Raw genomic sequence first — 22,368 nt, 5'->3', positions numbered from 1 at the left:
TCAATGGGTTCATAAGTTTGGAGCCTGTAACTACAAATCGTTGTATTTCAAGGGGCTTTGCTGCTGTGGCTCCATTCCTTAATTAGACCATATTGTCTTATTTTTTCTACCAATGCAATCTATAATTGTGCATCTTCTATGAAAAGGCACTTGACTCCTCCTTTGTCACGTGGTATCCAATGATTCTATTCCGCTATTCGAATCAGAACATTCTGTCGTAAATGCAACATTTTTTAAAATGTAAGAACAACGAACGTAGCAACAGACAATTAAAGCAAGTGATGTAAAGAACCCCAAGACTTTTTTTGCACATTAAAAGTACTCCATATATAAGATTGTGTAGTTGTCTCGTTTACAATTACAAGCACGGGGATATGTTTACCGATCACCCACACGTAAAATTGAACTCTGCGTTCGAGAAGGCGGGGTGAAGTGCCTTCTTGTGTGGAAAATGGACTATACTTGATTCCAGTGTTTGATACCACAACAACTTTATGAACAAGTAACTTGGACAGGACCAAACATATGGAAAATGCCATACTTAGGATTGAAGCTTGAGAAGTCTCTCTGAATGGTGTACTTCTGTAAGTGTGTTCTTAAAGTGTATTGGAATGTGATAGCTCATACAAAATAATGTTTTCTGTTCAATGATTGATGTTTTCTGTTTGATATTACTGTTAATTAGAAACTGATTATTTCTCTCTTCTGGGAAAGAAAAGTGAAAGAAAACAAGGACCTGTTTTGCAAAATATTCATTATGTTGTAATTCTTTAAATTTGTATTTTAATATGTGTTGAGATTGCTTTGTAAAATATTACTGTGTGTGTGTTAAGAAAGGCTTTCATTTATTTTCTGTTCTTCATATAATTCCCAATCTCTAAAATGAGCTGCTTTCCTTCATTTTTAGCTGATAACCAGTTTATTGAAGAAAGGCGAAAAGCTCTGAAAAGGTTTCTTACATTACTTGCAAGGCATCCTGTCATATCAGAAGATAAAATTCTTCATTTTTTTCTTACATTTTCTGGGACAGTAAGTATAATAAACTACTGTTAATAAATTTCCGAAGTGCAATTTTTTTGGAGTTAATCCCCATTTTGTCATTGATAAATAATTCCTTTGATCATTAATAATTCCTTCTGGATATCTCTTAATCAGGGACAGATGTGCATTTCTGCACATCTGTACAGATTACTCTCTCTGGATGTGTAGAATAATAGAAAGCTTATGTTCCACGAGCGCGACCGGTAGCGACCAGGTTGGTTAATCACGTGACAGCAATGACGTCAGTGGTTAATAACCGATTGTTCATGAACCAGTGCTTCATCGAACGCTTTTGGTTGATCACCGGTTACTTGCGCAAACATGACGCAGACGAATAACACACAGATGAAAAATACATATAATTGGTCAAAAATATCACTTGGTTCAATCAACCAATCAATCAACTAGAGTTGCGGTCGACTGGTAGATCAACCGGTGAGGCTCATGAAACGACATTGGAAATAACCAGTTAACCGGTTGCTCTCAAGAGCGCTTCGGTTAGCAACAGGTTACTCACCGGTCGACCGGTGAGGTTCGTCGAACGCAAGCAAAGTTAAAAGAGACATTTGTCATAACATCAATTCATTTTCTGTTTTTCATAAGGAAACTTGCAAATGCTATTTCACTCTGTTATGAAAAGTAATAATTATGCAGTACAATCAGCCATCAGAAATGAAAAGGAAAGTTTATGCACTCCCCACCCTGTACCCTATCCTAATGTATTGAAACTTTATATTATGAACTTTTATATTTATGAAGAATCAATGTCAGCAACATTGTAACTAAAGTTTATTAATTAGATGATATTATTTTGCACAATTAAAAAATAAAAACTTCCTGTAAATTACATACACTATTAAAGTAAATATCGACAAAACTAAATTTCAATCTGCTGAACTTGGCTATATGTTTTGAGTTGAAGTTTTTGTAGCATTTAATGAAACCTGTCATGTTATAAATAGCTATTGTTTTAAATTAGAAAAATTGCTTGAAGAATGTATTGGGAAATAACCACATGAATAGAACAATTGTTTTAAATAGTACAACTGTCAGCAATAGAAATGTTTTTATGTTTTTTTTACATATATTTATATTTATTTTGTACAAGCAAGTAAACATGCATAAAACTTGAAGGATTTTAAAGGTAATTCAGCATTTTCTATTTAAAAAATATTTTTTGGTCTATTATTTAGGTGTAAAGAATAGCAATTCCTGAGTATGGTAGGATCAAATTGAGTCCAAAATATTTCTTTGTATTTTTAAATAGCAAAAAATTGCGTTTATTCGTGTACACTTTGTATGCATAAATTTTTTTATTGGAATATGTTAGTTCAAAAGTAACATCTGAAATGCATTTGAAAGAATCTGTTCTTCATTTGAAAACGACAAAGTCTTGTATTTTTGTAAGAATTCCATAGAAAAAGTAATTATACTTTTAGTGTGGCACTAAGATAAATAACTTTTGTATTGGGGACAATTTTGCTTCTTCTAAAATCAAATAATTTTGGTCTTTCAATATTTAATTATGGTTTCAATATTCAGTTTAAATGTTCAATAATAATGAGAGTGTTATTTAATAATTAGTTATAATTAGAAGCAATAGCTGTGTAGTTCAAATTTTAAGCTTCTGACATCAAGTTTTATTTATTAACATGAAACTTTCTATGAAGCAAAATATGCTTGAGATAAAATTAAAATAAGTATGAAGACTAGCAATTGCTCATAATTCTTCACCCTACATAGCCGCATTTGGTTTATGACATTTTGTTTGAGAAGAAGCTCTATTGACAAATGTCCTCCTAAATGTATTTAAAACTGGTTCATCTTACTGCAATTATTTCTGCAAAAGAAGTAATGCTATGAATTCAGTAAATTGTTTTTGCTAAATTTGTTGAAAGATAATGCATAATTTTGGAAACTATCCTATGAAGCACTTTGTTTTCCTCTTTTTACATTATGAAAAATACATTTGTGCAGTTAGCACACTTACAGGTTTGGGAGACCTGTCACAGTGCATTTTTCTGGGGTTTTTTTTTCATTATCATAGATTTGTAAAATACTTATATGCATTTTTAAATCCCATGTGGGTGCCCCTGTGGTCGTTTGGGCCTTCACAGTTGTGACATGATAAATCAGCACCTGTACTGTAATGTTTTTTTTTCTATATTTGGATAAACGAAAAAGAGAATATAAATTACCAGCAATGTATGAAATGCTAGAATTCGATAGCATACCTAGTTTGAGATGTCAGTAGAATAAAATACCATATTTAATACAGTACTAGTAACAACACAAATATGCACAAGCACACATATTTATAAAATGAGAGGGACAGGAGACGGAAATAATGGAAGAAGTAAATTGTTAAAAATACTTTATGTCAGTAAAAATAGTTTCTGATAATTCTAGATGTTTATACTTAGGATCTAAATAATTTTTCATTTTTTCCATGTTTTAGGATGTCCAACATAAAATGAGAGATCATTTTCGTGGTGTGCTAGATGAGTTTAATTCTAATGAGCTAGCAAAAGAAGCTGAGGTGAGAATTCTACGTAATTATTTTCTTGAAATTTTTTGGTGTTTGTATTAATTACATTGTATCTTTCACAGGAATTAGTTCCTATTGATTCTGCAAATCAGCTGTCAGTTGTGAGAGAGCAAATGAAACAAGTATTCAGTGGTTTTCAGCAGCTAAAAGATGTTGCTGAACGAGTGGTTGAAAGAACTAAACTTGATGCTTCCGATATGCTACTGTTTGGCAAGGAACTATGGTATTTTATTATTAATTTAACACGTATATTTCAGATTCAAAAGAATATCTCTTTATTCTGTAAAATTTGAAGTTTTCATTATTTCAATCAGTTGATTCCTAATTTTTTATACAGTCGGACCTCCATATATCGAAGTAGCAAATTGCCGGAAAAAAATTCGATATATAGAAATTTCGATTTATAGAAACAATCTGTTTTTATCATAAAAATCTCCTAAAACATTAAAATTAAAGCTCATTTTCGTGTATGAAATCCAATTTCTAATTTATACGAGCATCAGATTAAAAGTTAAGAATTGAAAAATTAACAGAAATTACACTTTTGCGTCGTCACACATCTTCATTTTTCGTCAATTCAACTTGATCCGCAATACTAGGGTATTTTCGTTTTGACAATGTGATCGAGAGAAAAAGAAAAAAACCACAATCTACTTAACCTGAATGATTTTTACTGAAGTTAAAAGACTAAAAATGATAATCAACAGACAAAAGGGATAACTTGAAACTGATTTTACAGTGTTACTGGTAATAAGATTTGAAATGAACTTGACGGAATTTTAGAACTCAGAACGGAACAACGACATATCTACACACCTCTCAGCCCCAGATTCCATATGAGTTTCATAGCAACCTTTAGTGAACATAATATTCTCCCCTAACCTTCATTTTTCATGAGACAAACAGTTTAAAGTGGAAAAAAAAAATCTACGAATGTCTCGAGAAAAATTTCGATATATAGAGATTTTTTCGATATATAGAAACAATTTTTCTATCTAATGAACATGGAAACGTGCTGGAATTTCGATATATAGAAAATTTCGATATGTGGAAGTTCGATATATGGAGGTCCGACTGTATTTCAATAGCAAAATTTAAAAAAAAGCTGATGTGTGCATCACATGACTTCCTTTTACACCAATTTAATGGTAAAAGCGCCTTGGAGTAAGCAAGGAAACACTAAATATTTTCACCCCTAGTTTCTTGCAAACTGAAGCAAAAAAACGTTTTAAACAGATTTATTTCCCCATTATTGGCAATTTTAATGTGATTCAGTGGTTAACTCTTTAAATGTCACCAACATTGGCCAAATTAAAACCAGATTTAAAAATTTAAAAAAAAAAAATCGCAAAATTTATCTCTAAGTTGGCGACAAAACTTGGACCAAAAGACTGGCGATATATCGCTAAGTGTCCGCCAAATTGTAACACCACTTGAGTTTACATATGTATACTCACATACGTACATGCGAACGTCACGTGAAAACTCGTTGTAATTAACCCAAGGATCGTTAAAATGGATATTTCGGGTATCTGTACGTTCCTAGGCATATACTCACATGTGGTCGGGTCGAAAAAAAACTCACCATTCATTCAGGAGTGAACAAAATGGAAATTAAGGCCGAATTTTGAGTGAAAGTTTTTTTGCAAATACAATACTTCCTTTTTTGTAAAAGTAAGTAAAAAAAACTAATATGATCTGCTTAGTAATGAACTCTTATTTAAGTTTGTTCATTATGCTTTTATGGTTATGGTTATTGAGAAAACATTGCAATGTAATTGTGCCAAACTTTTTTGTAACTGTAGGAAACAGAGAAAAATAATTTTTTAATCAGCTTTTAAGATCTTGACTCCAACAAGTTAAAAGTTAGCGTGCTGCTTCAGTTTATATCAAATAGCATTACTAATACCATTTCAATATAAGCTGCAACAGTTTTCCATACCAAAAGATTAAATAGTCATTGTCTCTTAGCTTCTTTAAAAAATCAGATTTTTCTTTACACATTTATAAAAATTTCAAAATTTCATGATAAAATATTTTTGTCTATGAGTATTGTTGTTATGTCTATTCTTGCATGTGTAGGGTACACCTGGGCAGGTTTACGCAGATTTTTTTCAACGAATTTTCTAATTTTTATGTTTTAACTTAGGAAATTTTAGACATTGCAGTTTTATTCAAAGCAGTTAAAGGAGTCAAAATTGGTATATGTTCAGTTGTTGCTCAGCTTATGTTTTTAACCATTAAAAAAACTATTTTGAGTCCAAGTCAGTTGTGAAAACTTGCCCTGGACATGGGGAACAGTTATGCATATTCATTTTGACACATAACGTGGTACTGTTAGTGTTTCGTGATAACTTACGATTTTTAGGCGGAAAGCTGAAAGGCTAAAGTTCCGCAAGTCAGTCAACGATATTACTTGCTTATACAAGCAGAGATGATACCACCCAGTAGAAGATGCAGAATTAATGTCAATGTGAATAAATGAGCATTGGAAACTTGTTTAAAAGCTTACCAAAAATTTATTGGTCCATCATAACTAAAACAACAAAAAACAAACTATAAACGAACAAAATAAATTAATACAAATAAACCCTGGCCATAAGCAGAGGCGGAGTTCACAACTCCCAAGTTCAACAACTCCCTCAAGAGAGAGAACGATTGGAATCGTTTAATGTTTATACTTGCATGCCTCATTTGCATATGATTGGACATCAAAGGATGCCAACCTAAAACTGAAACTTTACACGTGACGAAAGAGTTGAGAATTTAATCTAATTTGAATAAAGATGATTTTGCATTACATTACATTAGGAATGAGAATGCCGTTGAATATCGTTTACCAATGTCTATCGTTTTGAACATAATATCTTACCATTGCTAAAATAAAGCAAATTTATTACAGACTGAATAGTGCATAAAGTTGAAACCAAAGGAGCATAAAGACAGCACTATATGATTGTAAGCTATAAGATACGAATGTGTAACTTAATTTAAAATTAAATGGTAATTTTCCAAACTAAATAGCCAGAAAATATAAAAAATGTTTGAGACAGTTTGGAGCGAAAAAAGTGTCAGGGACACGTTTAAGTAAGACACAGTAAGAAAGATCGTAAACGTGCTCTGACGTTCAACGCGTAAACTTGCCCCGTTGCCAAGTTTGGATTTATTTTTAATGTGAAAATTTTTTTAATAACATTCATCATATTCATACAAATAGAATCCTCAAAAAAAGTATTACATTCTGCTAATCATGCTTACTAATGCTTCTGCTTACTAATAAAGCTCAAAGTTTGTCCGGATATCTGTCCGAATGTCCCTCTGTGACGCTCATAGTGCCTAAACCGTTCAGCCGATTTTCACGAAATCTGGCACACAATTAGTTTATAGCATGGGGGTGTGCACCTCGAAGCAATTTTTTGAAAATTCAATTTTGTTCTTTTTCTATTACAATTTTAAGAACATTTTACCGAGCAAATTTTCATAGTGTGGGCGAGTAAATTTCCAAATTATCATAACGTGGAACCATAACATGTGCGAGCAAATCAACATAGCAAGTTGGCGAGAAATTCATCATCCATTATTTTTAAATGTACAGGTGAACCAAATGACCTTTTAATTTTCTACTACATTCAAAGCCGCTCAGGTACGACTAATTTTTATACATCTGTTTTTTCTTAACTAAGTATTATTTTTTCACAATAAGCTTCAAAAACGTTCAACACAAAATTTACTCAACTTGGTAGAAAACAGATTATTCTTTCTGCTTGCTGGACCAAAGCTTGACTAATGCTCAAACACTTGTGAGAATATTTGCTAGTGAGTAGTATCAATCTGTTATGACTGTTGGCTCTCCAGTTATAATTAGTTTTGAGAAAAGGGCGCTGCGTAAACGTACCCCGGTCTACCCTATTATAATTATTAATAACACATTTTATCATTGAAGCAAAGCTCTAAGTTTGTAATCGACAATTTTAATGTAAAATAAGAATTATTATTTTTGAATTTATCCATGCAGCTGCATCTATTTCTTTCATCTTCATATCTTAAAAAAAGGGCTTTTTGGTATGTATATAAAAGGTATATTTTGTGGAAGTGGTATTTTCTTTTTTAATTGGTAATTGTTGTAGTTTATAGAAATTACTCCACGTTTTGATGCTATAGCTAACTATGTACAGAACTCCAAAAATGATAAAAGTAATGAACGTATGACTAAAATTTCCACCTTAGAAAATGGCGCTAGCAAATCTAAAGATTCTGTAACGAAAAGGAAAAATAATACTTTTCCAAAAAATTAAGCAGATTTAAATTCCGACACCAGTAACTTTAATGAGAGTTCCAAATATAGCCAATCTGGTGTTATTAAAAATACTAATATTTCTAAAAGTGTTTTTATGGATGTTAAATTTAATGAAATTCATAATGAAGCACAGAATCTTGATATCATTGCTAGACCAGTTCCGGAATTAGGAAAATTGAATTCTGCAAGTTCGAGCCAGATTCTAGATCCCGCTAAAGTTGTCTGAATCAGAAAAGCCGTTCTTTGTCCAGATAAATCGCGCCCGAAAATTTATTATTCAAAAGAGGGTTCAAACACTAGGTTACGTTCACACAAAGATTTGGAAAAGTTCTGCAATTCCCATAATATTGAGCATATAAAATTTTTTTTAAATTTTCGCAGTATAATCGTTTTTCTTGGATTATTGATCCAGACATGGCAGAATTTAAATTATGACTAGAATCTCACATTTTCTCATTACTCCGATTGTTATTTTCGATTTTTTTTACGTGAAATGAAATGTTTGCATTATTGTGTTAATACTTTATGTTGATGACATTGTTTCGTTTTGTAAAAATGAACAATATTTAAATACTGTCATTTCAAAACTCCAATCCAAATTTGATATAAAAATGCTTGGAAAAAATCGCAAACTTCTAGGAGTTGAATTTGAAGAAAGCAACAGTAATTTGTTCATACACCCACACACATACATCAACAAAGTATGTGATACTTATAAGAATTTCAATTTCCCAATTGTTTCATTGCCTTTAAGAGTTGGCACAATTCTTTCATAAACCCAATGTCCGTATTCAAAATAAGAGATTGAATTGGTTTCTAAATTTCCCTATTGTAACATTTTGGACTGTATTGCTTTTGTTGCGAGTAGAACTCGGCTGGATTTAAGTTACGCCCGTAAATATCTTGTCTCAATTTCAATCGATGTTTTAGCGACGCTGACTTCGCTGCAAATCAAGATGACAGAATTTCAATCAGTGGTATGATTCTTTTTATCGACAAATCCCTCATATTCTGGAAAACATTCAAGCAAAGATGCGTCAGTTTTTCCACTATGGAAGCTGAGTATGTGTCGTTAACAGAGGCAGCGAAAGATCTTATCCGGATTGTTCACATTTTGAATTAAATGGTAAATTTAAAATTAATCAACTTGAAACCTAATTTCAAATTACTCTGCGACATCAAGCGGCAATTAACTTTTCAAATTCATCCATAGAAAACTGTAGAACTAAGCATATTGATATAAAATAAGATTTCTTGAGACATTTAATTGATGAAAATATGTTTGATTTAAATTACGTTTAAACAAAACAAAATTTTGCGGATATTTTCACAAAACCTTTAAATAAAATAAAATAAAATAATTTTTTGAAAACCTTTTTGGTTTAAAAATTTCGAAGTCCAACAACACTTAAGTGTTTCTTGGCAAATTTTTCTACAAACAAAACAATTTTTTGAAACAAATGTAATTACTTTTGTCTTTAAAAATGAATTTTGGTATACAGTCAAACCTTGATATCTCGAACCTCCTAATCTCGAAACCCTAGATATCTCAAAGAAAAGTTTTTTCCCTGCATTTTGCATAAAACTCTCAAGTGTTTTCTATAGTTATATCAAAATTTATTTTTCGGAACCCTCGCTACGTCGAAATTTTTGCCACAGAAGCAAGGTTTATTTGATGCTTTTCCATTGAAAAATTTTGTAGCAGAACCAGTTATGGAGATATCTGCATGTAGCCTTTCACCCTTTTTTCCTGGAAAGTTTAAGGATAGAGGATTGGGGTAAGAGAATAGTGGAACGTTGGTATGAGGGCGCTGCTGACGTCTTTTGTCTGTTTTCTCTAAAGGTTAGATTCTTTCTCTTTTCTTCTGGTTTGGAATATGCCCTCATTTTGACAACGGGGGGGGGGGGGGTCGATTGTTTGTAGTTGACCAGTGAAAAAAAAAGAGAATTTTGACCACAAGCATTGTTTTCTGCAGATAATCCCAATTACACTCTGCAACTCAAAAGGGCACTAATTAAATTAGTTATTGCTGCAATAACTTCATTTGATGTAATATCATCGTACAATATTATTTTCCAAACTAGTTGTTCTACAGTTTGTAAGTTTTTTTTTTCACTCTACAAGATTCAATAATTTTGGTAATAGTCTTTGAGAAAAAAATTCATTCAGTTCATTCATTCAGTTTAAACTTTGATGTTAGAAAGAATTCGTATGAAGGATGGGGGTAAGAATATAGAGAAAAAAGTTTCCTGTGCACTGTTCCTTCTACATCTAAAATTTTATATAAGTCCATAAATTTTTTATTTCATGTTTTTTACTTCAGCATAGTTATTTTCAAGTTTCTCTCTCTCTCAATCTTTTTTTTTTTTACAATCATTTTAGTTCTTTGGCAAACAGTGCAAGTGTGGAATCTGACTGGGGATCTGGTGGTAATGAAACATGGGATCATTTGAAAAGGGGAATGAAGAATTTGCACCCTATGTTCTCCACAGTATCTTCTGCTTACCTAGATATGGTATACTTATGTGTTTATGGTTTACTTATGTGTTATGCTTTTTAAATGAATTAACAATGAAGGCGTAATATTTCTATCTGAATGAATTAGTTAACTCGTTAACATCTCATTTTGCCTTTTACATTCTTAGTATTTTAAATAAATTTTTCTTTCTTGAAAATGGTTACAGGCTTCTCAAGAGGAAGAAGGTATTGTCGAAGAATTGAATCTTTTTCTGGATTTGCTTACATCATACAAGGTGTATAACATTTCTATAATTTTTTTTTAGAAAAATATTGTAATTGAGTGGACTTAATAAATAATCAAGGAAATGAAAATAAGAAGCTTTTGATCGGAAAGATTTTTCAAACTTAATGAAAACATTACATGGAGCATATGCAAGCTTCTCAAATATTTTGATGTTTGGTTTCTTTACTATTTGAGTCCGAGGAAGAGCTACCGCCCTGCTCTTGTGTTAGGTCAAAAATGCATAAAAGTGAGATCATGCTGTTTGTTGCTACAATTTTCACACTACATAAACAACAATTTACCTAAAGCTTCATTGTTGAAAAAGAGAAAAAATGGCTAGCAACCCAAAAATACCACAGAAAGTATGAAAAATTTAATTACTTTAGAAATTTTTCATGGGTGAAAGTTTGGCAGTGTGAGGTTACACAGTAAAAAAAAAAAAAAAATCAATGGAATTTAACCATTTTTGCTATATGTAAATAAGGAACTTATGAAATTTGTGTAGAAAATTTCTCTTGTAGTAAGTGAGCTTAGAAATATGTTTTGTTAAAAATTTGAGCAAATGCGTCTATTAAAAAATAGACGCTTTTATTATTTTTTAATATATGCATTTTACTCCGTACTTATAGCATAAAAACAAGAAAATTGTTCAACAATTGAACGATTACTATAGGCAATATATCTTTATCAAACAGCTGGGCTCATAGTTCTTTCTAAGAAGACTTAAACCTAGAGATCTTTCTCATTTTACTGGTAGAAAAAAGTTCATTAGTTAATCTGAGACAGTTCCCTGATAGGTATTTTAAAGACCATTCTTTAATTGACTTCTGATTTAGTGCAAGTACGTGTCATCAATTTACCCTTGTGTCAGAAAAAATTCAGCCGAACTTTGAGCCTCTTAGTTCCACAAATATCCCATTTGAAAAATTTTTTGATTGAAGCTCAACACAGAATAATCAGTTTACTTTTTGGTGAATTTGTTATGCATTCATTTTTTAGCGATCATTTTAGTTTGTAGCGGTATTGATAATTCTATATTTTGCAATTATGTTTTTGTTCTTGTTATAAACTATGGAGCTGCATCCAACTAAAAAAAACCTCCCAAATTTTATTGTCTATGTGTTCGTGTGTGCATTTTTTTTGCTTGTTACTAATTACCTTGTACCCAAGGGGTTCATTAACTTCTTTCGGAGTTTAGAATGGGTTCGCAAAGGCAAAAAGCAGGGATCGTACTCAATTTCAGAAATAAAATGAAGGAGTTTTGAAGGAGTGAAATGAGATTTTGAAAGAGTGCTAATGGGCTGTCCTTAAATGATGTCGCACTTTTTTTCAATATATTTGATCCCCTTCCCTCTGGAGTGAAAACAATAATCATAAAACTTGAAAAAATAGCCAAGTATCATTTATAAGCATGTTTGACTTCACTTATGAAATATCAAAGTCATCTAATAATATTTTCACCTTCAACTTTTATGACTTCTATGATAAATTTGTAAATCACATCTTTATGAAAAAATAAATATACGAAATTACTATTAATTAAATCGCCCGTATGGTGAAGTTAAGTTGTTGATCGTAGTATTTTAAGTTACCCTCATAGAGGAAGATTATGCAGTCTTGAACTAAAAAAAGAAGGAGTTTTGAAGGAGTTAAAACCAAAATGAAGGAGTTTGAAGGGCCCTTCAAAAAAAATTCCTGAATGAAGGAGTATTGGAGGAGTTTCGAAGGAGCGTACGAACCTTGGAAAAGGTTGAGAACCGCTGGTTCAAACAAATAACTACTGAGTCATAGAAATTGTTTGGCTGTATACGAGTATATTGAATAATATTTTCACATTAGGAATGAATGAGAAAGTAAGGAACAATTTTCATTTTTGAAAAACCCTCCCAGATTTTTTTTTTTTTTGGCTGCTGGTATGAAATATTGACATGGGGTAGTATTGAATAATATGTGTTGTGCATGTACTTTGCCATTTGATAAATATTTCACTTTGAGTAGCAAACATTTATTTTAAAGGGTTTATTTTTTTGTTTTCGTTTCTTAGGACTTGTGTGACAGATATGAACATTTTTATGGACTAATGAAGCAAAAAAGCTCTAGTAAAATGATACCACGTCGAACAACAACAAATGTAATTGTTATGGTATGTTTTTGGTATATTTTATTTTCTTGAATTTACAGACAGTCATAAATATTTTTAAAATTAATGGTTCAGTGTTCAAAATTGCCCAAATATTTGTTAGAGTTGCAGACTTGTGTTTTGGGGTAACAAAAACTTCCTTTATTGCAAAAAAAAAAAAAATGTTCTGGATGAAAAGACATTGAATAAAAGCATGAGTATTAAAAGTGTTTGAAATAACTCGTAAACTAAATTTTTTTTAATGCTTTATTTTTAGGATGCAGAAAATCAAGCAATACAACAGAATGAGAAAAGAAATCATTTTTTTCTTCATTGTATCCACATGGAAACTCAATTGGTGCATACATACATGCAGATACTTGTAAAAGTATTGCAGTCTCTTGTTTATTTACAGACTAAAGGTTCATCACAGGTAAATATAATATTAAGTAAGAAATTAGATTTAAGGTTCATTTATGGCTTATCTAAATGCTACCAGCTTTTTAGTTTACTTTTCTTTTCATCAAACTTCTGCCTTAACACTCGTACGTTAAGAAACGTTTTTATGAGATGCTTAATAAAATATTTTTTATAAAATATAATTTCAAAATAAATCTCAAAAAAATTTACTTCTTTTGTTTTAACTTAATAGTAGATTTGAATGAAAAAGATTTTTCTCCTTCTGAAGATAAATAATTAAAATGTATTTACACAAAGGCAGTACATATTTCTATTTTCATTGCCTTTGATTCTGGTGTGTCAAATAACAAATGCTAGAATAAATGGCTAGACCTTTGGTGATAAATCTTTTTACAATGAAATGCGAATTAAATTTGAATTGAAATTAAACTAAGTTTGTCAGTCAGGCAAAAGGTTAGTCAAGTAGAATCTTCTCAGTTTTTTATCTATTTATAATGCTACTAGTGGTACCCGCAGGGCTTTGCCCGTAGTAGAGAATTAAAAGGTCATTTGGTTCGCCTGTATATTTACAAATAATGGATGATGAACGTCTCGCCAATTGGCTGTTTTCATTCGCTTTCCCATTCCACGTCATGATAATTCCGTAATTTACTAGTCCATCTTATGATAATTTTGCTCCGGAAAATGTTCTTAAAATTGAAATAGAACAAAATCGAATTTTCGAAAGATCTCTTCAAGGTGCACACCCCCATGATACAAACGAATTTTGTGCCAAATTTCGTGAAAATCGGCCAAATGGTCTAGGCACGTCACAGAGACCCAGACATCATGACAGAGAGACTTTGAGCTTTATTATTGGTAAAGATTTTAAGTAGGCAATCAAAAGGGTCATTAATATGGTCTGAAACTATGGTCAAGCAATCTAGACAACATATATACTGCTACAAGTATGCATAGAGATGCCAACTTTTGCAAATCCCAAATCATAGCAGCATTTTGCAGTGGAGGGGGGGGGGGGGCTGCCACATATTTGAACTGTGGCAGCCTTTCTGTGGTTTGTTCACCACACGAACAGTGAACAGTATAAAGAACAAAAACAATGATTCTTAACAAATTCCAAATATGATACAGAAAATATTAATAAACACAAGAAAAGAAATTTCATTCTTCACAGTTTTTCCACTTTTTTGCCTAAGATTCAATGACAGGATCAGTGTTACGATCTGAAGACCGAGCCATCTTTACACTATGCAACTTTCGAAGAGCAATGCTTGTTGCGCAAAGACCGTCAGCCAGCACTCGTGTAGAAGTTTGATTTTTTTTTTTTGCATTCTTTTGATTATAAATTTAAAAAAAAAATCAGAAAATCGTAATTTTTAGACCCACTTTCATAGCGTTGTAGTTTAAATCTGTTATTCATAGAAACTACGACTTTTTCGTTGCAGTTGGCAGCTCTGAGTATGCATGAAGCTCACCCAATTTTAGACCATAGATATTGAAACTCAAAAAGTCCTCCTTAAATTTGGGTTCTTGAAGTTTGTTTCATTTATACCACATAAGCCAACTAGCGATGCTTGAATATCCCAGGAGAGCCAAATAAAAACAGTAGCTTGATATTTTCTCTGTCTTTTGTGCTTCATAGAACTTTTTATAGACTAGGGTGTAGGGACGTCCTGATGGGTGGTCACTGCGACCTACCAAAAAATTTCTTATTCAGCAAATTTTGTTTGATGATTTGGCAAATTTGGAAACTATTGCATTTTTTAAAATAGAACTATGCCTGGTGTCTCTTCACATTAGTTGCAGAGCAAACTAGGCATGTTCGTATTTTTTCATTTAGAAAAATTCAGAGTTTCGTCCTGTAAATTGAGAATTTCACCCTCCAAAAAATTTAAGTTTGGAGTTCTTCCGAGAACTACAAAACGTTAGCAAAGAAAGCCAAAGTTGACCAAAAATTCAATCCTATAAATTTATCAAAATCCATAATAAAACTTCACAAAACCTCAATTGAGCAAATGTCAAGTTTGTGTTTGAAGTATTTGAGTTTCCCCGACACTTCAAGAAATAAAGTCTTGAATTTGTGACGCTGTCATGAGTTTTTTTGTGGTCCAAATTTAGTGTCACTTCTGCTTCAGTTTTAGCTTTAGTAATGTTCTACTGTATAATTTTATCACTGACTCACAACACTTGAGGTAGTGAGAAGCAAAGGGAGGCAAGTGGCAAAATTAAAAATTTGGAGATAACCAGTACACAAATGGTAGGTGAACCTCTCCTCTGTCTTGGGGCAAGAGATAGTACAAGTAGCTCTGGTAGGTGCTGCTGTGCAGCATGATTTAGAAAAAAAATCATTGAAAGCCTATTTAGTACATAATCTTTATACACGTTTTACTCACTGCCTCATTTGTACTTGTATCTAACTTTTATTTCCAATTTTTTCCTTTTATTTCTATGAGTGAGAACCCGAGTTTTTATTCACTTTTTTTTACATTTTCTAAAAACTATTATACTGATTCAGTAAAACCTGTAAAGTTGACCACCCTTGTAAGTTGACCACCTGTCTATGTTGACCGTTTTTGTCAGGAACGGAATTAGTCCTACCTCATATAATGAAGGAAAACCTCTGTAACTTGACCACCTCTCTATCTTGACCACCTGTCTATCTTGACCACTAATGTTCGCCAAATTTAGTTTGGAGTATTGTAAGAAACCCTTTGTAAGTTGACCACTTGGTTTATTTATTTATTTATTTTTTTTTTTCAACTTTCTTCAGCAAATTATTTTATTTTATTATTTATTTATTTGTTATTATTATTTTCATAGCTTTCTAAGAATGTTGTTAAGGCTTTGATGACAGAACAGCATTTTACTAACTAAACCCAGCAGAATAAAGCTTAATGCTGCTCTTTATTCTCCAAACTTGTTTTTCATTTGTTGTTCTATTTGAGATAGTAAAGTAAAGTTTTTTAGTAAAGTGAATAAGTCTTAGTGCTAGTTTTTTTTTCTATTTTTTCTTCAATTTCTAGAGCCGTTAGCCCCTTTAAGGACGCGGGCCTCTTGCACTGCGAGTACGCAGATCTGAGCTTGCTAATGAGTAAAGTTAAATTTTTCTGGTGCGAGGGATTAAGAGAGAGGATATTTTGCTTTTATAAACTGGTAGAGTCGAGCTTGTTGTTCTTTGTGCTATAAGTTTTACATAAAAAGGTTTCAAAAAGAAAGTTAGCTGAACTTGAGATTAATAAAAAGTATGAAATATTAAAATTAACTGAAAATGGAAAAAGCCAGAGAATATTAGCTGGCATATATGGAATTTCTAAAACTAAAGTGTCTAATATAGTTAAAAACAAGGAAAAATTAACAAAATTATTTGAATAGTATTTTTAATTATTGTTTCACTTTCAATAATCTTAAACAATGAAGGTGAGTTGAACAGAAAGAGTGAGGGTGAATTCCTCAAAAAATGAATACGGGGTGCAAGAAATGACAAAAAAAAAAAAAAAAAAAAAAAAATTACCGCCCTTTATAAGTTGACCACCAAAGCACTGCACCCCGAGTGGTCAACTTACACAGGTTTCACTGTATCATAATTGTTGTATGCATCATAATTTCAAAAACTTTATCAGTTCTTCCATTTTATTCCTTTCTCTCAGTTTTCTATTACAGTGGCAAAACAAAGTTTTTTTTAACCCTTTTTAAATGCAAATTTAAGATTGATCAAAACCCCTCATGTCCAAACAGTAATGCATTGACAATCCTAAGTTTTCATGCTAAAAAGTATTGCTCTTGGAAAGCTTTTAAGGTAAATTATTAAAATGTTTTTTGTTTCAGATATCATTGATATGGCAACAGATGCAGCCATTAGTTGAAAATTTAATTCCAGTTGCCACTTCTCCTGCTACACCTACTTCAACTATAAGTAGATAGCATTATTTTTGTAAAAACATTTCATGAGTATTATCAAGGTTGAACATTTAAAAGTCTAAAATTACTTAAAAGTTAATCTTTATGAAAAGAAAATGTTTTAATTTTGAAAATTGTAAATGGTTTTATAATTTAAAACTATTTTAAATGCACTGTTCTCTTATTGTAATGCCTCAGTATTCCTCATATTGCATCTTGCTAAACATCTAAATAGCAAAACCCATTCATCTTATGTTTTATTTAATTTAGTTCTAAAGAATGCTGAAGTACAGGCCTGTAGCATTTTTTAAAAAAATGTTTGCAGCAAGACATTTTAAATGAGACATGCTCTGTGTAATGAAACTCTTGGTAATGAAATTACATGCAAAATTTACTATTTTCGTTAAAATTGTTCCTTAGATATGGCAATTAAAATTGCTATAACTGCAGTGTTTATGGATAATATGAAAGTATTATGAGTTTTAACTTGGCTAAAATTTACATTCTACCCATTGTTTTGATCTTGCTTAATCTTTGTATAATATTTTCAGTTCAACTGTTCTTCTAAACAGTTGATACTCTGTTACTAACATTTTCTTTTAAATTGCTTCTTACTTTAATTTTTTGTAGGACTACTAACTAACATTTCTCTGGTTCAACATAAAGTTATCCTTTACAGGGATCTGGATTTAGATTTTAGTGGTTTTATTGAAGTTCAATGTTATTACTATAGTACCTTATGCCTTTTGGCAAAAGAGGGGATTTTTACTGGTAAACAGTTGTACCAGTGCAGTAGTTTTAGTTCCAATATCTCAGAAATAACTAAGTAATGAAATTCAGATTGTATACTACATGATTACCAATATATGTATAATTTTTAAGGTTATAGTAATGATTATTTTGATGAAATTGTCAAGTTTCTGTGTGTATTATTTAACATCTTTATTTATTATTATTTTTTTTATTATTATATTGTTTAAGATTTTAAAGTCTTGATTTTAATCATTTTTACACTCAGTTAAATATATTAATTTGTGTTAAAATTACTTTAATTCTATGAATTGAGAAAAGCTTGGAAACTAAAACAAATAATATTAAATTGAACTAGTTGATTCATTCCGATCTTATTTCTAGACTATCTATTACGAAACACATTTTTTGAAACTGGAACAGCTATTACATTAAATAATTCTTGTATTTCAAAGTGTAGTTTTTTTCCAACTCATAAGGAACATGAGGCATTTTAGATATTGATTAAAAGATGCAACTCTCATAAGCATTTTTATTTTATTTATAAAACAATATAAGGCTTCTGAAATACAAGAAATCATGACATTTAAAAAATATGTTGCTTTATAGTCAAAAAGCCACCGTTTCATTAAATTATTTGTAGGAAGCTTTAATCATGCTTGCATATTAGTTCTTTTTTTGCTTACTATCACATAAATAATTAAAATATGGAAAGCAAGTTTTATATGCTTTTAAAAATATATATTAATTAGAGAACAGTGCATAGTTAAATTAAGAAGCAATGGTTTCTTTACATAAAATATCCCTCATATTGACACATCAAACGCCACCCTAATTTCAGGCTAGATTTTTGGTTCCTGCCTCACTGGGTCTGTGACATTTTAAGTGTTAATCTATTGTAGAATCTCATTTAATTACACATAAAGGGCATGAAGCTCAGGAATTTCATAAGAATATGAAAGATTAATGCAGGCCCTAAGTTTTAGAACGCATTAATGTATGTTTTCTTGCCTTAAAATGCTTACATATTGTACAAGCTTTGGAACTCTTGTACAAAGGAATATATTTTTAAAAAAAATTCTTTATTATCTGAGTATCATTTAATTTTAGGTTGAAAAACATTATATTCCTTATGAGCTTAGCAACTTTATAAGCGTACGTATATTTACTTTTGAAATGTTGAATTGACATCTACCAGGTAAAATTAATATTTAATCAGAATTAAATTTTGAAAATGATGTTTTTGACCTTCAAGTGTGACAAATGTATTCTTGTTATTATGATACAAATGTGTATAAGGCTGATCATGTGTTAACTCTACTAACAATTTGACTTGCAAGAAAAAAGTTTCTTCCATAAAATTATGAAGTATTTCTACACAAGTATAAATATTTATGATGTAATGAGAGTGCAATATTTTGAAATAAAAAATATAGTTTGATAATGTATTTACAAAAGTAATAAATAGAATAATGAATTATTGAAACAATAAGTTGAAATAATTCATAAAATCAATTAAATGCTGTTATTAACGAAAGTACTTTGTAAATGTATGATGTGAAAATTGAACATTCAATTCAAAGAACCTTCTGTACTGTAAATATAAGAAAATGAGCTTTCCTATTTTCTTACTGTTTATAATACTCATGCATGTAATTTATTTAAAACACTTTGTACATTTATGTTTGTTAATTTCTTTGTAAAGTATATGTGTGTAAGATTAAGATGTATAATTATATATGAAAAAGACGAACCTTAAAAATCTGATGTTATACATGATCATTAAGTATTTTGAATTTTATTTGTAAAATGCTCAATAAATAACAAGCTTAATTATACAGGGTGGTCTCTAAATCTTACACTGATTATAAGATTTTACATGATTGATTAGGCATATGCTTGTTTTATATTGTGAAGGCATTAATAAAGTTTCTAATATTAGTAATATATTTAATTTCAATGTGATCATTTTAGGGAGCTCAAAGAAATTTCACATTCCAATTCTCTTCATGCATTGTTTATATTTAGATGCAGTATTTGTGATCCTGAACTTGAGTATCTTCAACGAGTATTGCATCATATCTGTCCTTTATGTACCCTTGATAAAAAAAAAAGTTGAATGATAGATGGCAAGAGTTGGAATGTCATAATAACTTGCTGACATTTTTTATTACAAGATTTGAAAATTCTCTTTTAGTGTATGCCCAATCAGTCTTGAAATTCTTATAAATTTTAAGTGAAAGACCACCTTGTATTATATTATTTCTAATTACTCCACTTTTACAATGTATTCTTAATGTTTTCTTTTACTTTTTATATTTGCTACTATTTCATTAAATACCATGTGTTAGAAAATATAGTGGAAATATATTGAAAATACAAAATTTAGCAGCTTGTAAAAATTGTAACTGCTTGCAAATATTTTTAAGAGCATGTTACTTTTTTTTTCTAATATCAAAACGAACTACCACGGATTTATATCTATTTTTATTTAGCTTGATTATAAAATATTCGTTCTTGCTTTGATAGACGTAACTTAATTTCCTTATGGGAAAGAATTCCCTTGTACTGTTCATAAGAAAATCTCAAACTATATCTTCACAAAAAGAGAATTTGAAAAGGCAAGCATATGTGCTTGGTAATTAAATAATGCAAAGGAGCACCTTATTTAACCTGGGGAGATTTTTTTACAGTTAAACATGTTCTATTTGATTATTTTATTTAAATTTTGATAAGACAAGAAAATGACAGTGTCATTCATTAAACATACACAAAATATAAAATGTAATCTTGTTTAGAACATTGACAAATGATTGAAAAGTTTCCCTCTTCTCCCATTCAATTTACTCTGCTCAAAAAATACTGTTAAGTAGTATATATGCGTTGTGATTTTTGTCTTAAGACTAATAAAAAAAAAATATATATATATTTATTCAATTTTATACTGCTAATCAAATCAGAAAAGTTTTTAAAATATTTTAAACTACATGTTGAGAAATTATTTCTATTAAAACCTTTCAGCATGGAGGGGAGGGGGGACTATTACTCATTGGTTTAAAATGCAAACTTAAATTTTGATAGTTCAGAAGCTTTTTGTTTCAAATGCAAATAGGTTTGGAATAACTTAAATAGTGGTTCTTCCTTCATAGAAGTGCAATTGTATGCATGAAAATAATGAAATGCATAAAAGTTAGCAAAATATTTTAGAAGCTTATGTCAGTTTGTTTATTAGAATACTGAACATTGAATTGATTTATTTTAAATATCTTAAAATAAAATACGTTGAACTTGTTAATGTAAATGATGATCTGAAACTTTATTATGCATGTTATTTATTCAATGTGATGACTTCAAAATCAAATTTTATTAAAAGAAATTGATAATTATTTATTCAATATTGCAAGTGATAATTCTTATCATTTGTGAATAAAAAAAAAGTGCATATTTTCTACATGTTGTGATAAAATACTGTTTTTTGATATTATTTTAATGCATATTTTCTGACATATCACACCCCGGCAAGAAAAGTGACAACTCAAAATGTGAGAAAAATGTATCAGCTACTGATTTAAAATCTAAATTTATTGCTATTTCTTGCCACAAAACTTGCAGAAAGTGAGCTTACATACCTGGTACGTGGTGGCGTGAAAATAATATGCCCAATGCTGAAACATTATTAAATTTTTATAATTTAAAAGAAAAATTTTTTGAGCTTTAAGTATGCATTTTTAATTTAGACAAGAAAAACTAACTAGTAAATATTGCATCATAATGTTTTTACGCATATTGTAATATTTGAGACGAAATCATTAAAATCTGCTGTTACGTAAAACCTTGATTTTCTCAACTTCTGTTTTTTTTTTCCTTTTTTTTTTTTTTGAGTTGTGTTACTTTTCTTCCCAGGGTGTGATATGCTAAAGATGTTGATATTTAAAAGATTTATTATTATTATTCCGGTAGACATTCCTGTTGATAAATATTTTATTAGATTGAAGATTTAAGAATAAATTAATTTTGAAGAAAATAAACACTTTTTCAAAGTTTGTGATTGTTTTTTTTCTTTAGAAGTATATATATATATATATATATATATATATATATATATATATATATATATATATATATATATATATATATATATATATATATATATATATATATATATAACACATTTCTTTCAAATAAAAAATTGAATTAAAGATGAACTAAAATAATTTCTTCCTTTTTTAACCTTTTTAAAATATGTATTTTTGACATTTCTTGTTTCTTAATAATTCATTATATATCAAGTTTTTTACTCTTACATGAACACTACAAAAACATTCACCCAAGTGGGACAAGGCAGCAACTTTAGAATATCTAATGTTGTAACTACAGGGTGGCAACAGAAACTGAAAAAAATTTCCTGATTTCCCTGATTAAGTTCACCAAATTTCCCTGATTTAAGTTACCAATGATAATGGTTTTCTTTGCCCTACCTGAAAACCATTACATATTAAATAAAATGCAGACGTTTTAAGCTGTTAAAAATATATTTAGGAAAGACGCTTCT

General features: G+C 30.2%; 1 protein-coding gene across 1 annotated transcript in view; it reads left to right on the top strand.

Moving 5' to 3' along the window:
* The window catches only part of LOC129222104 (sorting nexin-8-like), a 33,827-nt gene extending 12,008 nt beyond the window's left edge, over window positions 1-21,819 (top strand). The window contains exons 6-13 of the mRNA XM_054856548.1: window positions 908-1,029; window positions 3,500-3,580; window positions 3,652-3,812; window positions 10,270-10,402; window positions 10,572-10,640; window positions 12,675-12,773; window positions 13,027-13,182; window positions 16,995-21,819. Coding sequence (XP_054712523.1) covers window positions 908-1,029; window positions 3,500-3,580; window positions 3,652-3,812; window positions 10,270-10,402; window positions 10,572-10,640; window positions 12,675-12,773; window positions 13,027-13,182; window positions 16,995-17,090 — 917 coding nt within the window. The 3' untranslated portion in view covers window positions 17,091-21,819. The remainder of the gene's footprint in view (window positions 1-907; window positions 1,030-3,499; window positions 3,581-3,651; window positions 3,813-10,269; window positions 10,403-10,571; window positions 10,641-12,674; window positions 12,774-13,026; window positions 13,183-16,994) is intronic.
* Window positions 21,820-22,368: the final 549 nt, after the last annotated feature.

Source organism: Uloborus diversus, chromosome 5 (assembly GCF_026930045.1).
Source record: "Uloborus diversus isolate 005 chromosome 5, Udiv.v.3.1, whole genome shotgun sequence".
NCBI lineage: Eukaryota > Metazoa > Arthropoda > Arachnida > Araneae > Uloboridae > Uloborus > Uloborus diversus.
Note: the sequence above shows the minus strand (reverse complement) of the source record. Positions and strands in the feature narration are given on the sequence as shown.